Below are 19,433 nucleotides of genomic sequence, written 5' to 3'. Positions count from 1 at the left end.
CTCAGAAGTTGCACTTACGTGAAGTACTAGAACATGTTTGAGCTCTGAACTGACATTATGTTCTATAATGAAACATCGGTCCTGGTGATATTTATATATTAAAGTGTCTTTACAATTGTGATCAAATTGTAAAAATGGCTCAGAATTGAGACGTCAGCTTTCAAACTGATTTCACACCGGAGAGAGCGAGAGAGAATTTCATAATTCAGGATTATTTTGAAATATTGACAATGTTTTGCATGGTGAATCAAGGCCTTATTGTCAGTTAAAGTGGCAATCCGTAAAATCGTCTATGCTGGGTGGATTGCGTTACAATTTCCAGAATTCCATTTGAAACAAAAAAATAACACACACTTGGGTTTACCCTGGTCTTCACTTGAAGATGGTCACATTATTTTCTCGACAGTAAACCCTGATCAGACCCAAGCCTTTTACTTCAGATCGGACCCCGCCACCAACGACTGAAACAGAACATGCAGAATGCAAATACATTAAATGTTTCTTAAAAAGTGACTTCTAACTAAAGTATCAAATGTGTGATCCTCTTTTTTAAATAATAATCTTAGATTACCACTTCAACCCAGTGCGAAATAATCACTTGTCAATGTGACTAAATTATGTTGCAGATCTATTTTATTGCAAGTAGGTTTACTAATCTATCTACTGGTTGGCTTGAACTGGAAGTCTGCTTCATCAATTTACTTTTTGGGGAAAATAAATCTTACATGGTTATGAACTTTAAAGACACTGAACAATGTCGAATCCAATTATGAAACATAGTGACTCGAGTACTCGATGGGGTTTTTAAATAAGCGTGTTTTATATCAAGGCAAAACCTGTACAACAGACAAAGTTACAATCTGTACTTGCACAAAACTATACCCCTCAATTTTAAACCAAGGAACATCTCTGTAAATCCGGAAATGATTTTGATCAACTGCAAATTAAAACAAATGAAGCAGATTTAGCAACTACTTCTCAGTGATTACCACCTCACACATCTGCAGCTCCACAATTCCCTCTGACATCACAGCAATTTCAATAATCCAATACCCATCATCGAGGTTACAAGTAGGAAAACCTGATCATAGAAATTCAACTCTGATGTGAAAGCAGTTTATCAATGAGAGCAAGAATAAAGAAAGAGTTGCTTTTTCTCATCATTATTTATTGGCATATGCCCAAGAGATTTAGTGTGTGTGTGTGTGGGTGGGGGGGGGTGAAATAAGGTTTTGGACGTGTTGGAGGGAACATTTAAATATGAGGGACTGACTGAGGCTAGATGCATATATGTCTTCATTTCAGTGGAACATTGTGAAATGTGATACAAGGTAACAGAAATGTACTCTTCTGTTGCATACGACAATAAAACGTTCTATATCTATGTGGAGTACTGTGTATTTTTTGAGAGGGAGGGGTTAAGTGCAATATTTGACGGGAGCAAGCAGCCTTAAGGAGCTTGGGTGGTTCCTAGGCCCACCGCATTAGCATAAGCTGAGAGGAGACCGACAACCTGCTTGGTCTCCAGCGTCAGCCTGGCTTCGGTCAGCCAGTCTTGCACCACCCTCCTCGCCTCCCCTCTGAGCTGGTTCACCAGTTTGGCAGCTAACTCCAAATCGCCTCTCTCTAAGCAGTAGCTGGCGTAGGAGAGGAGCTTGAACGGGTCCAGGTCCCGACCGGTCATCGAGGAGGGCGGCGCTTCCTGCCGCTGCTCGAACAGCAGCGCCGCCTGTAGGTAGGACAGGAAGTACTGGTACAGGGAATTGTGGGACTCGTCGACGAGGGCGACGCGGCGAGCCAGCGAGCGGAGCGTGTAGAACCTGGCGCGGAGAGACTCCTCGCTGTAAACGCCGCGGCGGAGGGACTCCTCCGGGAGCGCGGCGGCGAGGGCTGCGGCGAACTCGCTGTCCTGGCAGCTGTCCCGGACGGCCTGGGCGGCGCCCTCCAGGGGCTCGGTGGGCGAGTCTGTGCCGGCCGTCTTCAAGGTGAAAGTGAGCGCCTCCACAGATAGCCACAGCTGGTGAGCCTTGCGGGCCTCCTCCTCGGCAATCGTGTGACCTGCGGAGGCGGCGATACATCGGTCACTTTCACTAACAACACAAACTGTGAAATAAGACAACCCAGTCAGTGTTTTTGGGGGCTGCCTAGGACAGCAAAAATGTGATTAAACAAGCTGTTCAGATTTGCCTCCCCCTCCTACCATAGCAAAGGTGCGCCATTCTTTTCTCGCCCGCGCCGGACCCGCTAGCATTATATCGAAGCTAAGCATGGGAAGTTCTCTGTTGGCTGCACAGACCAGCACAGTCACTACATTGAGGGCAACTTTGAGGGCAACGTCCCAAACCGTGACAAAACTACAGACGAGGTAAATCGTCTAAGTAATTATTTAAAAATAATTGTGCTGTGTGTTTCTTTTATCGTTTAGCACTAGCTAATAGCTGAGGTTATATATTCGATAGAATTTTCTAGAAAGTCACTGGCGTTACTTGCTGCAGGATGCAAAATTACGTTTACAGTATTAGTTTGTTAGTTGAATGTGAAAGATGAACTCCATCTTATCAACAGAGTATCGTATTTTCGCGACTATAAGGCGCATATAAACGTCTTTTTTTTTCCTCAAAATGTGCGGCGGTGTGTTGTTACTGCGGACGTTGTTGAGACCACCATGAGAACGTTAAAGGGGGAAGTGTGGGCGTGGATTGTGTATAAAAGAACAGGTATGTGCTTTATGCAGAACATTGTTGTCTTAACAACCCTTAAAATGGCAAAGAGACACGCCTATGAAGCACAGTTTAAACTGAAGGCTATCAGCTACGCAGAGGAACATGGAAATCGAGCAGCCGCGAGAGAATTCAAGATTAATGAATCGATGGTTCGCAAGTGGAGGAAGATGGAAAACGAACTCCGACAGGTGAAGAAGACGCAGCTGAGTTTCCGCGGACATAAGGCGAGGTGGCCCGAGTTGGAGGAAAGACTCGAGCGGTGGATCATCGAGCAAAGAACGAGTGGGGCGAGCGTTTCGACGGTCACTGTTCGACTAAAAGCAGTAACTAGCGGAAGAAATGAAAATTGAACATTTTCAAGGAGGTCCGTCGTGGTGCTTTCGTTTTATGAAACGGTGCCATTTTTCCATCCGGACCAGGACTACAGTAGCGCAGCAACGTCCGGCGGATTATAATGAAAAGCTGGCGAGCTTCCACTCCTACTGCAGCAAACACATCGCCGACAAACGCATCCAGCCAAGCCACATCACCAACATGGACGAGGTGCCGCTCACTTTCGACATCCCGGTGAATCACACGGTGGAGAAGAAGGGGACCAGCACGGTAGCGATACGCACAACGGGGTATGAAAAGGCGTCGTTTACTGTTGTGCTTGGCTGCCACGCAAATGGACAGAAACTGCCGCCTATGGTGATTTTTAAGAGAAAGACTTTGCCTAAAGAGACTTTTCCAGCTGGAGTCGTTATTAAGGCAAATGAAAAGTGCTGGATGGATGAGGAGATGATGAAAGAGTGGCTGAGGGAGGTGTATGTAAGGAGACCAGGTGGTTTTTTCCACGCATCACCATCGCTGTTAATCTGTGACTCCATGCGTGTCCATCTCACAGCCGATGTGAAAAACAAGGTGAAACAAATGAACGCTGTGCTTGCTGTTATTCCGGGAGGTCTGACAAAGGAACTTCAACCGCTCGACATCGGTGTGAACCGGCCGTTCAAAGTAAGGCTGCGAGCGGCGTGGGAGCGATGGATGACCGACGGAGACCACAGTTTCACGAAAAGTGGAAGGCAGCGCCGGGCAAGTTACGCCACAGTTTGCGGATGGATTGTAGATGCTTGGGCTAACGTGTCTGCTGGCACTGTTGTTCGAGCTTTCGCAAAAGCCGGCATCATTTCCGAGGAGCCGCACGGCACGGAAAGTGACTCTGACAGCGAAGAAGGGGAAACTGGCATGTCTGATTTAGCGCAGCTGTTTAATTCAGAAACAGAGGATGATGACTTCGATGGGTTTGATTAATACTTTGTAATAAATACATGAATAAAGCACAAACATACTCAGTTTTGCTCCCGCTCTATTTTTAAATACGCAGTAGAGGTATTTAAACGTAGTAGAGGATATGTACCGGTATATAAAACCCGCGCCCTATAATCCGGTGCGCCTTGTGTGTGTGTTAAATACAGTAATGGCACACATAACTGAGACTGCCCCTTTTAGTACGGTGCGCCTTATGGTTGTGAAAATACGGTAATATGAGAGAATGGGTGGTGATGTCCCCAGAGTGTTTTTTGGGGAGCAGCAGCTCATTTGCATTTAAAGCTACAGACACAAACAGTCAGTCGAGAAAAGCACTGAAACAGAGGGGTATAGAGGCATGCTAGAATGGTTAGAATTCATAACCTGAGTGGTATTTTCAGCAAAAAAAGACCTCAGAGACTTGTATTAAAATTTGTTGAAAAGGAGAATAATATGTAACCGTTAAGGACACGAGGGGGAGTTAAGTGTAATTCTGGGTTTGGCGTTTGTTCGATTAGTTTCAGCACTTAAGGACTCATTTCTAAATCTCACATGTCAACCATAGGAATCCATGTGTCAAGGATTATTTTGAGAGCCGAATTACTCAAAAACTTTGGGAGTATTTCGGGGCTTATAATTAGCGGCTGATAATTCGAGAGACCTAATCATTAAATCATTTGATGATGAATTATTGTGATCCTTTCAATGGCCTTAAAATTGACAACCCAATTGATCACGAAATTTAATGGAAATTTATTCACATGCCACTTTAATGCACATATCTGGATATACATAATTGCCTATTCCATATACATAAGCATATTCCTTCTATCTATTCCATTTTATCTCATTTTATTTTATTCTATATATTTTTACTTTATTCTATAAGTATTCGACTTCCTGTATTACGTTTTAGGAGTCAGTTAGTTGGTCTATTAGAAAGAAATTTTTCCTAGGACATATTGTGTGTTATCAGCGGGTGGTTGCATTACATTTCACTGCATATATGTATGAAAGTATGTATATGTTTGTGACGAATAAACCTCTTGAAGCTTGAATCTTGAACCTGAGTTAAGCTTAGACGACTGGGGGTCTTTGTTCACCTTACCCCAGAGTGTTGATTCAAATCCCTGTAGAAATAACTTATAAATGCTGGCGGTATAAAACAAAAGAAAAAAACATTTGAGAAAACGTGCAGTTTTTCCATAATATTGGTTTTCATGGTTCTTACTGTCTATAGCTTCTTCCATTCCCTTTAATCGGGCATAGGCGGCATTCATGTCCAGGGTGAAGTTATCGAGCTGCTCCTGGGTCAGTCTTCGGTACTGTGTCTCCTGTTCCAACAGCTTGCTGCTCAGTACCTGCAACACAGCACAACACAACTAGAACCAACACTCCTGCGGTGTGGAACCTGAGGCAGTGATGAACTTGGCATACCAGTGCTAACCACATGCAGACTGCATCTGCACACTAGACTTAGATTAGTCTTTATTTTCGAAAATGTTTCAGGTTAGTTATTAGTTATATCTATATTTACAAAAGTAATAGAATAACAAAACCTTCTTAAATCAAGGACGAACAACCCAGTGGACAATATGGAACCAAAAGAAAAAGAAAAGCCGTAATCAAACTGTTGCATGTCGATGGAGGAGGTTATACTGTCATCTAGTGGATCCAACTCACTGCTGTTGCACACCAACGTTTCTCCAAAAATCATTCGGGTTCAATCCATTTGAATAGTATTTTCAGTTCATTTTGGATGACCCCATTTTAATTTCAGTTTAATTTAAGGAGCACTTCCCAGATCCGTGCCCAGTTTCATTGTTTAATTGTATTTTAAATCTGGTCATACATTTCTAATTCTTTTTATTGTTTGTGTTGAAGCGTTGGCCAGCTTGTGTGTACATTTTTCACCTTTTAAATCCCTTTTGTTTCTACCCACAATTCTTCTGTTGATTTAGTTCCTCTCTCTCTCTCTCATTTCTAGTTTGTATTATTTGATTGTTTTATAATGTAAATCTCTTTAAAACACTGAAGTTAAAATGAATCGTTGACGTATTGGAGACTTGAGCTGCGTCCAAAATGACATATTGTTCGTCTGAAAACCACACAATGCTCAAAAAGCATTCCTAAGTTACAGTATGAAGATGACAAACACTGCACACCGCGCTGGCAGCCGTACACCACACTGCTCTGCACTACGAGGGCAAGAGGTTCAATGCAGTGTCGCCATGACCCAGCAACGTGCTGAAAGGAAGTGGAGCGGATGATGATGTATGTTTGAGGAGTCATCGTTCTTTTTGCTCAAATACTGAAGTGCTCTCGGTAACCGTACAAACGTAGGTGCGTACGCCATTTTGGATGCGGGATTGGTGTTTGTACCGCGACATGGAAAACAGACCGACCTCTTCACCCTCGGCCCTCAGCTCCTGCTCCTGGACTTTGAGCACGTCTCGCAGGTGGTCGGTGTGGGCTGCCGCCTGTCGACGAAGCTGGGTCCTCATCTCTGCCTCCATCACCTCCCTTAACTCCACTAGCTGTGTGTGTGTGGGAGGGAGGGAGGGAGGGTTGAAGGAATCGGAGAAAGTTCACAAAAAAAAAAAGAAAAACATAGCTTAGTCTAAGTTTGCCACTCGCTAGCCATCATTTTTCCTGCTCCAGTGGAACTCCAGTAGAAGTTTATCCAAACTGCACTAATCCACTAGAGAAAGAATTGTCTCTTTAAAAACATCATAGCGTCCTGTTAATGCACGACTCCTACACACGCGGTTTATAGTATAGATCACAGTTAAAGATGGAAGTATTATGGGATGCTTTAGATGTTTCATAGTGACTGTTTAAATACTGACTGATTTGTCCGATCCATGAAGTGGAAGGACTTGGATCACTCCCCACCCCTTTCTTCTCAATCCTTGCCCACTTTCTACCCCCGCAACATTGACACCTTTCTCTCCTGTTCCAGCCGTGCCTCCTCCCTGTTATGCTCCAAGGCGGTGCTGACGGCCTTGTCCAAGACTCGCCGGCCCTCAGTTTTCTGCTGCTCCAGGGCCGCTTCGATGTGGATCTGCTCTCGCACCCTCTGCTCCGCCAGCTCCCGGTTCAGCTGGTCGATGCGCCGGTGGGCGTGGGCGATCAGGGCATTCAGATCGTCCGCGGACAGTTTACCAGCTTGGGGTGGGGTGGGTTAAGTGAGAAAGTTAAAGTTAGTCTGAAGTCTTTGTTAAATGAGAAACACTTTCAATGTCGGTGGTTATCTTACAGTGTCCTCGCCAGCCGGCCTGGACTTCTGGCGTGATGCTGCTCAACTCCCGCTGGAACTGCTGCTTGGCCTCGTTCACCAGTTCGCTGTACAGGGAGACGATTTTTGCCTCCGACTCTGCAGACTGCATCTACACAGCCACACACACACACAGCCACAGCCACACACAGCCACACACAGCCACAGCCACACACACACACACACACACACACACACACACACACACACACACACTTTTTTTTAAGAAAGTCTAAGAAATGTTCCAAACAAATGTGGGTTGCAGATAATGAATCATTACATACAAATATAATTTGAACAAACTTTTGATTTCACTCTTAGTTTTATACGTTTGGATGAAAAATATCGTGCATGTACATGTTTTGCTTTTTGGGTTTTTTTTTTTTGGGGGGTTATAATAAGTGCTGGATAGAATGCTGATAACCTAAAATGCAATACCTTCAAATAACTTCCGCATGTCATAGAGATCCATGCATATAGCATCTCCTTACCTTATTCACCGCTTTGTCCAAGTCCACAGTCATGCCGTGGAGGTTTTCCTCTGCTGCTAAAACCATTGGACGGATGGCAGTGACCTTTGAATTCTTAGCTGAATCAATCACCGACTTTAAAGAGTCTAGTGCCCCCCTGAGGTACGTGTCCATTTGCAAGAATGGAAAGGGAAACAATAGAACAACAAAATGGAAACAAGGGTGTAAGAGTAAATGAGTAGGCCAGAGGACAAAAGAAAAGCCCGGTAATTGATACCTGGCATACTTTGATGACCATGTTTGCAAAAATAATTTCAGTACTCTTTCCAAGTGACACCTTGTACTCTGAACTTTTACTTTCATAAAAGGTAAAAACAGAGTGAGTGGAAATACAAAAACAACGTCTATGTCTTACTTTGCTTTCTGGAGAGCTGTTCCGGCGTGATCCACAGTGTGACTTCTTTCTGTGAGAGCGTCTTCTAGTTCCTTCCACTGGTCTGACTTCTTATCAGGCGGGGCCTGGGTACAAACACGTCATCAACGTCACGTTTGAACTCTCTCGCTCTTTGATCACTACTTTTGAGAAAAGGATTCTAGAGTTATTACAATTGACATTTTTTAGGAGGAAAACCAATGACACTTAACCATTTTTGACATATTCGAGTCAGATAAGCCAAGGTACCTAGGTGAGAACGTTAGGCACCCACTCCTTAAGTAAAATTAAAAAAGGTCCAGTGATGTATTGATCCGGCGATATAGGGGCGCACGCAATTTAAATATGTTTACCCTGTGTCAGTCACGGTAACATTGAAATGTTTCAATGTTTACCTCATAAATGTTGGTGGTGCTTGAAAACTAGGGCTTGCTTTTTGACATTATTAAGTAACATCTAACTAACAAAACAACAAAAAATGACATTTTCAATGTTTATCTTTAAGGATTGAATATACAGAGCAAGATAAGCATGCCAGATGTAGGTCATCTAAACAACTAGCTAACATGTGGGTAATTGTGATGAAACGGTTCAACTATAATCCAGATGACATACCTCTCCTTCCATGGCCTCCTTCAGTTTATTAGTGTGTAGCAGAATGGCTTGCAGCGCTGCGTCCTGAGCTTCGACCGCCTGGAGCGTAGCTTTGGCTGAGCTGGCCAGCGAGTCTTCAAGACTGGACGACACGGCTGGATATGCAGACAGACAAGTCGGGAAAAAAAATCCCATGTTTACAGACAATCAGCAGAGCTCGGGCTGAACCGACCCGGGCGCTTTTCTTTTCAAACTACCGCAAACTAGAATAGAACAAAGTCTCATCCTTTGTTTTTACCGCTTCAGTTTCATTAACTTGTTTTTCCACTTTCGTATTTCACCAGGAAAATTAATGTGTCCATATGGATGCTATACGAGAGGTTCACTACTCAGAGATTAGAGTTGGAATCTGGGTATTACGAAAATAAACACAATAAACTGATATAAAGGAATATACTGATTATTTTTAATGGGGTATATCACACACACCTTTCAACCAACATGAAAGTTGGTTCAAAAGGCTCCGGGAAGAGAACTGCTTTCAATAATGGGATTTTAAGAGATATTGCATAAGTTTATCCATGTGTGATATGTGAATTATTATGTGGTAAATTACTTTTCTCACAATTTTGGGTTATAATCTAGGGTCCTAATTTCTTAATATTTACACTAATGTATATAATTTCATATTATTTACATTGAAATTACAGTATATACATTTGTTTATTAGAATATATATTTGAAGCAATTTATAGCAATATTGTTTGCAATACATAAGTAAAATTACTGACTGATTTAAGGCCTACCTCTCAAATATCATGGGGAAAACGAAAATAGCCCCAAGTGGAGGCTTAGCCCTCCCAAATGAGTGGTTCTTCTAAACCCACCATAAAACACATCAATGAATGATGATCCACATATTCATAGAGAATGTAAAATAATTCATTTAAATATTAAAGTACGCAATACCTACAATATGGCCCACTTATTTGTTTTTAAGTATCATTATTTTACTGTTTTTTCCCTGTGCTTTTCTCGTAAAAAAATACATGTAACGTGTCCGGACAATTAAAGATGGCTGTTACAGTAATGGATGCAATTTAACCGAGCTTTGCTTAGTCTAGCATAAAATGGTGGAACTTACAATAACAGTGCAAAAATGGATACTTTGTCACTACATCCCCTCAGGCTCTTTCTATTGTCATGTTTAAAACTAATAGAAAATAAAAAATAAAATGAAATACATTGTTACGGTAACATAGAGGTACATCGCTGGAACAATGTATTTTTGCCTGCAGGCGTTAAGAGTAATGCATTTTTTGATGAGAAAGGCACAGACAAAAACTAAAATAATATCATACTTCAAAACCACTAAATGTTAAATATAGTGAGCGTTGGTACTTTAATATTTAAATTATTATTTCATATTCTCTGTGAATATGTGTCTCAATTCATTTCGGACATGTTTAATGGTGGTTTCATGAGAACAACACAAATATACATCTGCAGGACACCCCTTGGTGCGATTGGTACTAAACTTAAAAATGTTATATTTATATATAAATAATGAAAAAACATGGTTTTGTACAGTGTGAGAACCGCCACCCTACATGCCAGCGTCTCCAGATCGGCTTGGTCTTGTTCAGCCAGTCGAGCTGCCACATCCTCGACGGGACGCTCTTTTAAAGGTTCTTCTGCGGCGGCCATCGGTGAGCCGCTTGCAGGTTCAGGGGTCTCATGGACGGCGGCGGCAGTTGAGGTGTCGTGGTGGTGGCATTCAGTGCACACTGCGCACACACACACACACACACACACACACACACACACACACACACACACACACACACACACACACACACACACACACACACACACACACACACACACACACACACACACACACACACACACTATTTTTGACTTCACTAGATCCCTTTTGGGTGTTAATATAATGCTTTAAGTACACGTCACAATTGCCATAAGTGTGACATAACACACTTTGTGTAATCAAAGTGTCAACTACGCCTTAAATATACAACATGCTGATCTGACAGTTCCTTAGACTTAGGTAAAATTGCAGCATTGAGATGCAATTGAGATGATTTTGAAACAGAAGTTGTTGAAAACCGAATGAAAACTAGATTCCTTGATGACCATTTACTTATGGCTAATCTAGAGCTTCTCTCCTTGCCAGAATACCAAAAAAAAATTAAAAAAGCAAAAACAAAGCTGAAAAATCTGCATCTCATTTTCCACCTGATTCAGGTGGATGATTGCATCCATCATAGTCTGACCATTTTGTTAAAAAATTATAAAATCATATAATTTAAAAAAATCGTCCATTGTTGGTGGCGCCTTTCCATGCACTGAAGCAAAAGGCAGCCGCAGCGAACTTGATAAACACGCACACTGTAGCATATCCCCACCACCTCAAGTGACCAAGAAAAATAAGAAGCTAATCAGCGGATCAGAAGGAAACCTTTTAGGGCAAAATCCTGAATTCCCTTTGTTGTTTTAAGATCATTTTGCTTACATATATTTTTAGCCTTAATCTTAACTTAAATCTCCTGGGTCTAAATACAAACTTGAGTTGCTTCATGCTAAATATGCAATGCAATATTTTCACAGAATTGTGACGAGGAAAGAAAACATCTCAAATCAAAATTCCACCCATGCAAGTAAAACCAAAAACAGAACAAGGTCAGTAAGTGATAATCCACAATAATGAGGGAGGAAACGCTTGAGCCTAAATTCATGCATTTCCTATATTTGGATTTTGGGAGATAATTATCATGTTTATACCGTGGCCAATTAAGAGAGAAAAATTGGTTGGGTTTGAATTTAGAACATTTCGGGTTAATTCCACTGCTACAGTTACGCACTTTTGTATAGCGTGGGCAGCGATTTAAATGTAGATTACACATTTTAAAAAGGACTTTACAGGACACCTGCAGTCAGAAAACAGACGGTCCGAGAAAGTATTATCCTGTGACCACGGTAGAGAGAGCAGAAGAAGCACATACCTCAAAAGCACATCAGGACAGTAACCAAAGCAAAGGAGAACAAGACTTTAGGAAAGCAGCGACAGCAGTGCAGGTAAGCCAAGTTTGGGAGTAAAGCAAGTGAAGGGTGAGTGTGATTTGGCCGTAGATGGAAGACAAAGGGGTTAGGGGCGGTTCTGGAAGGGTTGCAGATTCACCTGTGGGCGCTGCTGCCTCGGTGTCGTGAGGAGCTGGCACAGAGAGAACTTCACTGATGGCGGAGATGATGTGGGAAGCTTCTGCTGAAGCCTCTGCAGGGATAGTGTTGAGTGACATTTTGTTACATTACAGTCTAAAATTAAGGCTTGAATTTGTCTTTAGTTGTGATTCAATGATTCTGCTCCTTCACATTACGTGAAATGTTTATTTTTTATTTGAATTAAGTGTTATCAAGCCCAACTGCCTTCTATTCTTGTGAGAGGGGTTGGTACTCGTGGTTCCTATCAGCCCACCCAGCCCTGTGATGGACCAATCAGAGGCTGAAGATGTTCTAGGAGGTGGGTTAGTTGTTGATGCAGTACGGAGCTCGCCGTATTTCAGAACAATGGTGGCTATCGAAGTCGATTGTGCCGATGCTGCCATAGCGTCAGTTTGAGCAGAAATAGATCTCATAATGGCAAGAAAAAACAAAAAAGGGATGTTTTTCATGAATTTATCAGAGGAAAAGATGTTTTCGCTGATCTTCTGACTGGATTCAGAAAGAGCTTGATTTATCAACTCGCCCTGCCTCGTCACGCACGCACGCACACATGCATGCACGTACCTCACTTAATGACCGAGTTCCGTTCGTACGACTAGGTCATGGAGGTGTTGTCTGTCAAGGCATGGATTAAAATCAAACCCTCGTGGCGAATTGACAGTCACTCTTGTGATAGGGACTGTAAGGACATTGCAAGACAGAGTGGTGGAACCAGGCTACCTGTTAGTTGAATTGAGAAGCCACTAAAGCCAATAAATGTGTTCCATGACCACTGACATCTGCAGCCAGTCGCCAAATGGTTCTCTCTCCTACATCCACTCCCACCCTGGGATTCTGACCAACGCCAATGCAGCTGGTAATGGTGGGCAGGGCCAGGAGGATCCAAAATGTCCGGACACAAAAGAGGCTTTTCCACCGCAGCAACCATTTGAGAAATCAGGAACTAAGCTCCCAGTACTTGGGAACCTTTTTGCAAGGTGCAGTGAGACTTTTAGGGACAGCTAGGGTCCCCGTTTCACAGGTTCCTGGCCTCAATGGCTGGTCCCCATCTTAATCTTATACCTTGGCGGAAAAATGGCCAAAAAACTGAAGGCTGGGTTGGAGGAATCACCTCTTTCAAGATGGAACGAGTAAAGAGCAGTGGAAAGATTTGGACCACTGCACTTCATCAGCACCTTTATCAGTGGTTTCCTCCCACACTAACGACTTGCATGTCAGGGTTAGACACTCCTGCAGATGTCCCTGACGAAGACATCCGACAAGAGCTGGAGTCGGTCCCCGGACGCCGCTATGTTGCGGCCCACCACTCCTAGATGGACCAAAGACCCCTAAGATGGGTTAAATGCAGAGGACTAATTTCCCCACAGGGATAAATAAAGTGTATATTCTTCCTCTTCAACCTACCAAAGGGATGTTGGCAAGGACCATTAACAGAGAGGAGAAGAAGCCAAGGAGAAGACAGCATTTTCAATTCCAGATGCCATATGTACCAGTACAAGGACCTTTCCTTTAAAGTCCATATAGCCACAAGCAGCCTTAATAAAGGATATTGAATAGCAAAAGCATCTGACCAATTACCACAATCAAGTGATACGTTTGAATTGTTTTGGTTGTTAGAATAGAAAATGATTCCTATGAAGTGTTTATACCAATCTAAGTAACATTGCATTACATGGTTTAACAAAGGCAAGGAAACTGCACCAGGTTAAGTAGGATGGGGGCACAGAGACGGCCATTGAGAAGTTAAGAATGGTACACCCCCAAACACCCTCCTCCCCGTTGTTCCTTTACTGACATAGCTATAATGGCAATAATGGCATTACAAACAACCAAGGATGGTTCCAAGTCAGACCGTGAAGACCAAATAGCAACACAGAAACATTCTCCGGGTGGGGGGCGGTTAAAAGAAACTCTAAAAACAGTAACTGAACTGTAATGTAACATGTAAAAACAGAATGTAACAAGATGGCCATTAGGAGCAGGCTATTCCAGCACTGTGGACGGTTAATGAAAAGGAAATTATCACTTGGGCAGGTTGGAGAGGAAGCGCGTGAAGCGGTTTGCTGAGGTTGGTAGGCTGATACGCTCTAAAGCAGGAGAACAGTAAAATGTGGTGATTCCAGGATGAAACTCGGCCAACTACTCCAAAAGTCTAGCTCACTAAAAGCCGTAAAGCCACGTGAGGACGTGAAGTAGCGATAAACACTTCTCTTACCAGGAACCTCTTCTGGTTATGGTATCAAATTTAACGACAGAAAGAAAGAAATGAAATGCTAACATTATAATTACTGTACAAATGAATTACAGATTCAATTAAAATCTGTTACCGTCTCAAATTGAGACAGGGAATTTTCAAGTGCCGTACCTTCGATATTCTGTGTGTGAGCAGGGCCAGAGCTCTCCGCGGGCTGCACGTCCTGCTTCGCCTTCTTAGTCTTCAACTTGCCGGTCTTTGGCTCTGCCATCATGGAAGGAGGCTGGGACAACTCCATTTTTATAAGACCACAACAAGTATATTATATTTCAATTATCAGCAGACAGAGTAGAAAGGGTATTATGCGAAAGACTATTACCAATACTGATCTGTAACTATGCGCTGTGCCAGTTATTCGTTGAATTCATTTCAAACACCCCATTTGTTACTCACCTATGTCGCTTGCCTATATAAATATTTATTCTATGGCTGGGCGATATAACAATATAATATCAATATCTTGATATGAGACCAGACATAATTTGGGACTTTGGTTATCGTAATATTGCTTGGTCATAATTACTCATGGTTGTTTTTCCAGTTATATCTTGTGTATGAATATTTCATGAAAGCACCAATAGTCATCAAGCTAAAAAGGAAGAAATCTCTGTATGTATGTCCTGTGATTATCTCGGCAACCGTTTATCAGATCTACTTCACACTTGGTGGGTATATTGCTGGTGACCCAAGGACGTGCAGTGTCGACTTTGGTGCAATTTGGACATGCGACACGTGTAATATTAATAAACTTTCAATAGACAGCGAGCCAGCAGGAGGCCGGCTTCCCGTGAGAAACAGCAGAGCTTCCCATGAAAGCAATCAACCCTTTGCGAAGAGGCACATTTGGTGCGGACACACGACACATGTAATATTAATTTACTTTGAATAATCAAACAAACAACAAGTTTATCCAAAAGCTCTATCTGGGTGTGTTTTTTCCCCATGAGAAAGTGTATTTCCCCAGTGTTTCTCACCGGGACTTTCACAAACAAACAGGCATGTTTTGAACGGGCAGTGCAGTAATCACCAAAATGATCGATAGCAAGGTATATTTGATTTTATCAACCTCACCCAGCATCAATTGATTCTAGAAAATTAATTTAAAAAGCATTCAATCACACAGCAGAGTAGGCAGAAAACAATGCGCTCCTCCTCACCTGTGTTTTGCTCTGTGGGGCAATCATGTATGGATTGGGCCCCAAAGCCATTCCAAACAACTGGTCAGAGTAGGGGACATTTTGTTCCACCATGGTCCTGAACTTCGGGTCCCAGTGTGCGTAGAGAAGCGTGCCTCCAACTCCACCCCCTACCGAAGCCACGCCTACCGCGACTACCTTACCAGCTGAGCCACTGTGGACGAAGAGTAGAGGACAAGATTCATTTTGGCATTAGAAAATGACATTCAAGTTCTTTCAAGGACTTTTTTAAGCACTGGTGTTTTTTTCCCATTTTCAAGGACTTCACGCAAAACAAATTTAATCAATCTTCAATGTGATGTTTAATATTAAAATATAATATAATCTGAGTGTCATTGTCTATTATTTGTATTAGTATATACAGTGGTACTTTGACTTACGAGTTTAATTCGTTCCATGACAGAGCTCATAATTCAATCTGCTGGTATAGCAAATCAATTTTCCGCATTGAAATCGATTGAATTTAATTTCCATTAATCCGTTCCAGCCCCCCAAAAAAATCACCCCATTTTTTTTAAATAAGAAGAATGTATTTATGAATAATAAATATTGTAAAAAAACATAAAGCATAATAAAAGAAAAAAGAGAAAGAAATAAACTTTTTTTTTTCTATGATTTCATGCTTTAATTCAATTGACATCATCCGCTTCTTCTTCTCAGCACTTACTTTCTTAGGACCCATGGTTACAAATTGTTTTTGGCAGAATTACTGCACAAAAAGCACAAAACGCAAGCACAAAACACAAAAGAGATGCTTCCACGGTCAGGTAAGCTTGTGAAGTGAACGTGTATGTTAGTGCACTCGTAAATCAAGGTACTACTGTATATATACTGTATGTTCATATATACTGTATGTTTTATATATATATATATATATATATATATATATATATATATATATATATATATATATATATCATTGTGATCTACTATTATAAGTGTCTATTTCCAACTGCATGGATTACATTTCCCTGGCATAATCTACAGTGGTTTTTTCAAGGACTTTTAAAGCACTTCAGCACAAAAGGGGCTATTTTCAATGTATTCCAGCACTTCAATTTGTGAGGATGAAATTCGAGCATGTCAAGCACCTCAAGGACAAGTTGGCAGGAGACTATGCAGCGTAAAAACTGTGAAAGTTAATAGTTAAAACAGGGGGCCGTCCCAAAATGGGACAACTCACTAATCAATAGGTCTAATTGAAAATGTAAACTAGGCCAAAAGTACAACTGAGCATCAAAAGATCAGGACTGGCATTCCATGTTATTTAAAGAGTAAGTACATATAAGATATTAATGTCTTCCTCCTAACGTGGTCTTGAGGAATCTTCCGCTCAAATGAATACTGTACTGAACTAGTACTGAACAGATTGTATTACCCAGCCGTTCCTTCTGTGTAGGGACGGCAAAGCTGCAGATTCGGTGGGGTTCTCCCACGCAGACACCTCTGAAGAGAGACAGGAAATTAGGAAGGATCATAAGGAATGCAATTCAAGTCATCATTGAATCAATAAATAAACAAACAAATAAATAAATAGGCCTATGAAATAAATAAATTAGGCAATAAATATATGTAAAATATACATAAATAAATTAGTAAATATAGTTAAATAAATAAATAAATTATATTTTATTTTTAAAGGGACGTTTTTCAAATGACTATTTTATTCCTTTCTGGGGACTTATTTCATAATTCCACATTTATTTATTTAAAGGGGGCCTATTATGAAAATCCAACTTTCTCAGTGCTTGTGCACATACATGTGGGTCTCTGATGGGGCTACTAACCCACAAACTGTGAAATAAGACAACCCGGTCAGTTTTTTATGAGCTGCATATTTCAGCAAACGTGTGTTTCAGCAAGCCATTCAGATTTGTGTCCCAGTCCTACGTCATTCAGAGACACATTACAATTAGAACCGCCCCCCATCTGAGTAACTTCACCCACGGCTGAAGCGCCAACGGACCCGCTAGCATCGAAGCAAAAACCTAGGCACGGAACTGCTCTGTTGTTGACTTCAGAGATCAGCACAAATCTTTTAAAAGAAAGAGGAATTAATACAGACTGTCTGTGTTCAAACTGCAGCAGACGAGGGAAATTGAAATATTGAAAAAATAATTTTACTGTGTGTTTCTTCCAAAAAATCCAAAATTAAAAAAAAAGGTATGTTGTAGGTTGACCACAGCATAGGATAGCCCCAACAGCAGCGCCAGAGTTCCCCATCTCTCCACTGGATCTGTGAGATAACCACGCCCCATTTATTTACATATAACGGATGGAAATGTGGCATTATGAAGTAAAAGCGCCCCGAAACAAATCATAAATAAATAAATTCATCCGTGCCCCATTCCTCCAAATACAACAACTAAAAACCCACAGCTTTTTGTAGTTATATTTGGAGAAACAGGGCACGGCTCTCCACGTGTTCGGACATGGATGTTTCACACTTATACAGATATACTTATGATTCCCCTTATTTATCATTCCTCATTGAAATGTGATCCGTGTGCATTTTTGTAAGCTTCTATGTGTTTCATCCAAAAAATGACTATTGGACTTGAAGAATCTCAATTGACTGACAGCTCTTAGATTGATGATGCGACTCGTCTACTTTCAGATAAATAAATAAATAAATGTGGAATTATGAAACAAAAGTCCCCTGAAATTAAAAACGATTTATTTATTGAACTAAATACGTTACTAATTGATATATTTATGGCCTCATTTATTTAGTTCAGACTAATTGATTTATTTAATATTGACTCAAACGGCGTTCCATAGGATCAGTCCATGCACATGTCATGATGAATCCTGGACAACGGATAAAAAGTGTATCCCCGAGACCAGCAAGCCAGTTGAGCCTTATCTGATAACGTTACAGATACACATTGCAACATTACTGCTGCTTTCCCAAATAATAGTGGGGAAGTATAGCTTTTCAAACTAGAGCTTGAGTGACAAGGTTTGCCCACATCCCACGTTGCTAAACCCACCGGACTCAATGGCCGGTCAGAAATAAAAACATTTGATTTGTTTTCAAGTTCAAGATTTCGTATCATATTGAGTATTAAGGGACTTGTACACACCTCGGGGCACACCTTACATATGACACAAAATGACTATACAGTTAAATAATTGCCTATATGCCCGGTTATAAACGTGTCATGGTTATAGTGAAGATGTTGGTCCTAGCATGCTCACATATAGGACATCATATCAGCACTTTCAGATAAATGGATGCACAAAACTTGGAGATGACCGACTGGAACAAATACATGCAGGGAAGTGAACGCTGAGTATCTCATTGATTGACAGTGTCGTTTTACACGTGGGTATGGTTGTTGTACGTCCCAATACATAAATATATGCCCATTTAAAATCAGCATTAGCCACATTAGCATTCTACGGGCCTCGGGGGGGGGTCATCGAATGACAACCTGACCGGCTAGCGAGTGGCTAATGCTAATGCTAATGCTAATGCTAATGCTAAGTAACAGTGAAACCCATCTCTCACCCGCGCAGCTGAATTCGCTGCGATCACACACGCGCGCAGCATGGTCTCTGGCGTCCCTCGAATCCGTGAGTTTCAAATCTGGCTGAAGATATTTAGTGTTTCATTCTAAAATGTTGCTCAACCTTTAGGACTCGCTGGCTCTCCGGGCGTGACAAGGGTAACGCGCATGCGCAAATGTCCGGGCCGGGGCAGTGGATGGAAAAGTGTGACGAACGCGCTGCCCCGTCCCCAACCGCCCCCAGTGGTGCATTCCTTGACGTTTTAAACTCGGAAAAATCCGACCCAGCGTGAACGGCCATTTAAAATCGTCATTTCTGGACCGACCGTTCCGACCGTGTTTGATCTAAATACAATTTCAACTTGTTTGTAGTTTTTTTTAATGTTATATTAACGTACGTGTTGTATACTGCGCAAACTGTCAAACCAAAACAACTAAAGTCTT

The 19,433-nt window shown here is 41.7% G+C and overlaps 1 protein-coding gene across 1 annotated transcript; it reads right to left on the bottom strand.

The window, feature by feature from the left end:
- Nucleotides 1–796: 796 nt before the first annotated feature.
- Nucleotides 797–19,166, bottom strand: immt (inner membrane protein, mitochondrial (mitofilin)). The gene is made up of 14 exons (XM_080008317.1): nucleotides 18,992–19,166; nucleotides 16,856–16,923; nucleotides 15,439–15,631; nucleotides 14,393–14,513; nucleotides 11,987–12,079; nucleotides 10,398–10,574; nucleotides 8,809–8,942; nucleotides 8,176–8,279; nucleotides 7,782–7,917; nucleotides 7,273–7,402; nucleotides 6,958–7,181; nucleotides 6,419–6,550; nucleotides 5,245–5,374; nucleotides 797–2,058 (listed from the first exon to the last, which is right to left on the bottom strand). Exons 1-14 carry the CDS (start codon nucleotides 19,031–19,033, stop codon nucleotides 1,451–1,453), a joined length of 2,292 nt encoding a protein of 763 aa, XP_079864443.1. The 5' UTR covers nucleotides 19,034–19,166; the 3' UTR covers nucleotides 797–1,450.
- Nucleotides 19,167–19,433: the final 267 nt, after the last annotated feature.

The sequence above is a fragment of the Zeus faber genome, assembly GCF_960531495.2.
Source record: "Zeus faber genome assembly, chromosome: 10".
NCBI lineage: Eukaryota > Metazoa > Chordata > Actinopteri > Zeiformes > Zeidae > Zeus > Zeus faber.
The sequence above is the reverse complement of the archived record's forward strand: the minus strand, read 5'-3'. Positions and strand labels throughout refer to the sequence as shown.

Excerpts from the sequence above, each read along its gene's own strand:
- immt (XM_080008317.1), bottom strand. The coding sequence starts at position 19,033 with ATGCTGCGCGCGTGTGTGATCGCAGCGAATTCAGCTGCGCGG. Across the intron at positions 8,943-10,397 it reads CGATCTGGAGACGCTGGCAT|CCGTGTCGTCCAGTCTTGAA; the intron begins GTAGGGTGGCGG and ends CTGCATATCCAG. Across the intron at positions 8,280-8,808 it reads AGGAGGCCATGGAAGGAGAG|GCCCCGCCTGATAAGAAGTC; the intron begins GTATGTCATCTG and ends GTTTGTACCCAG.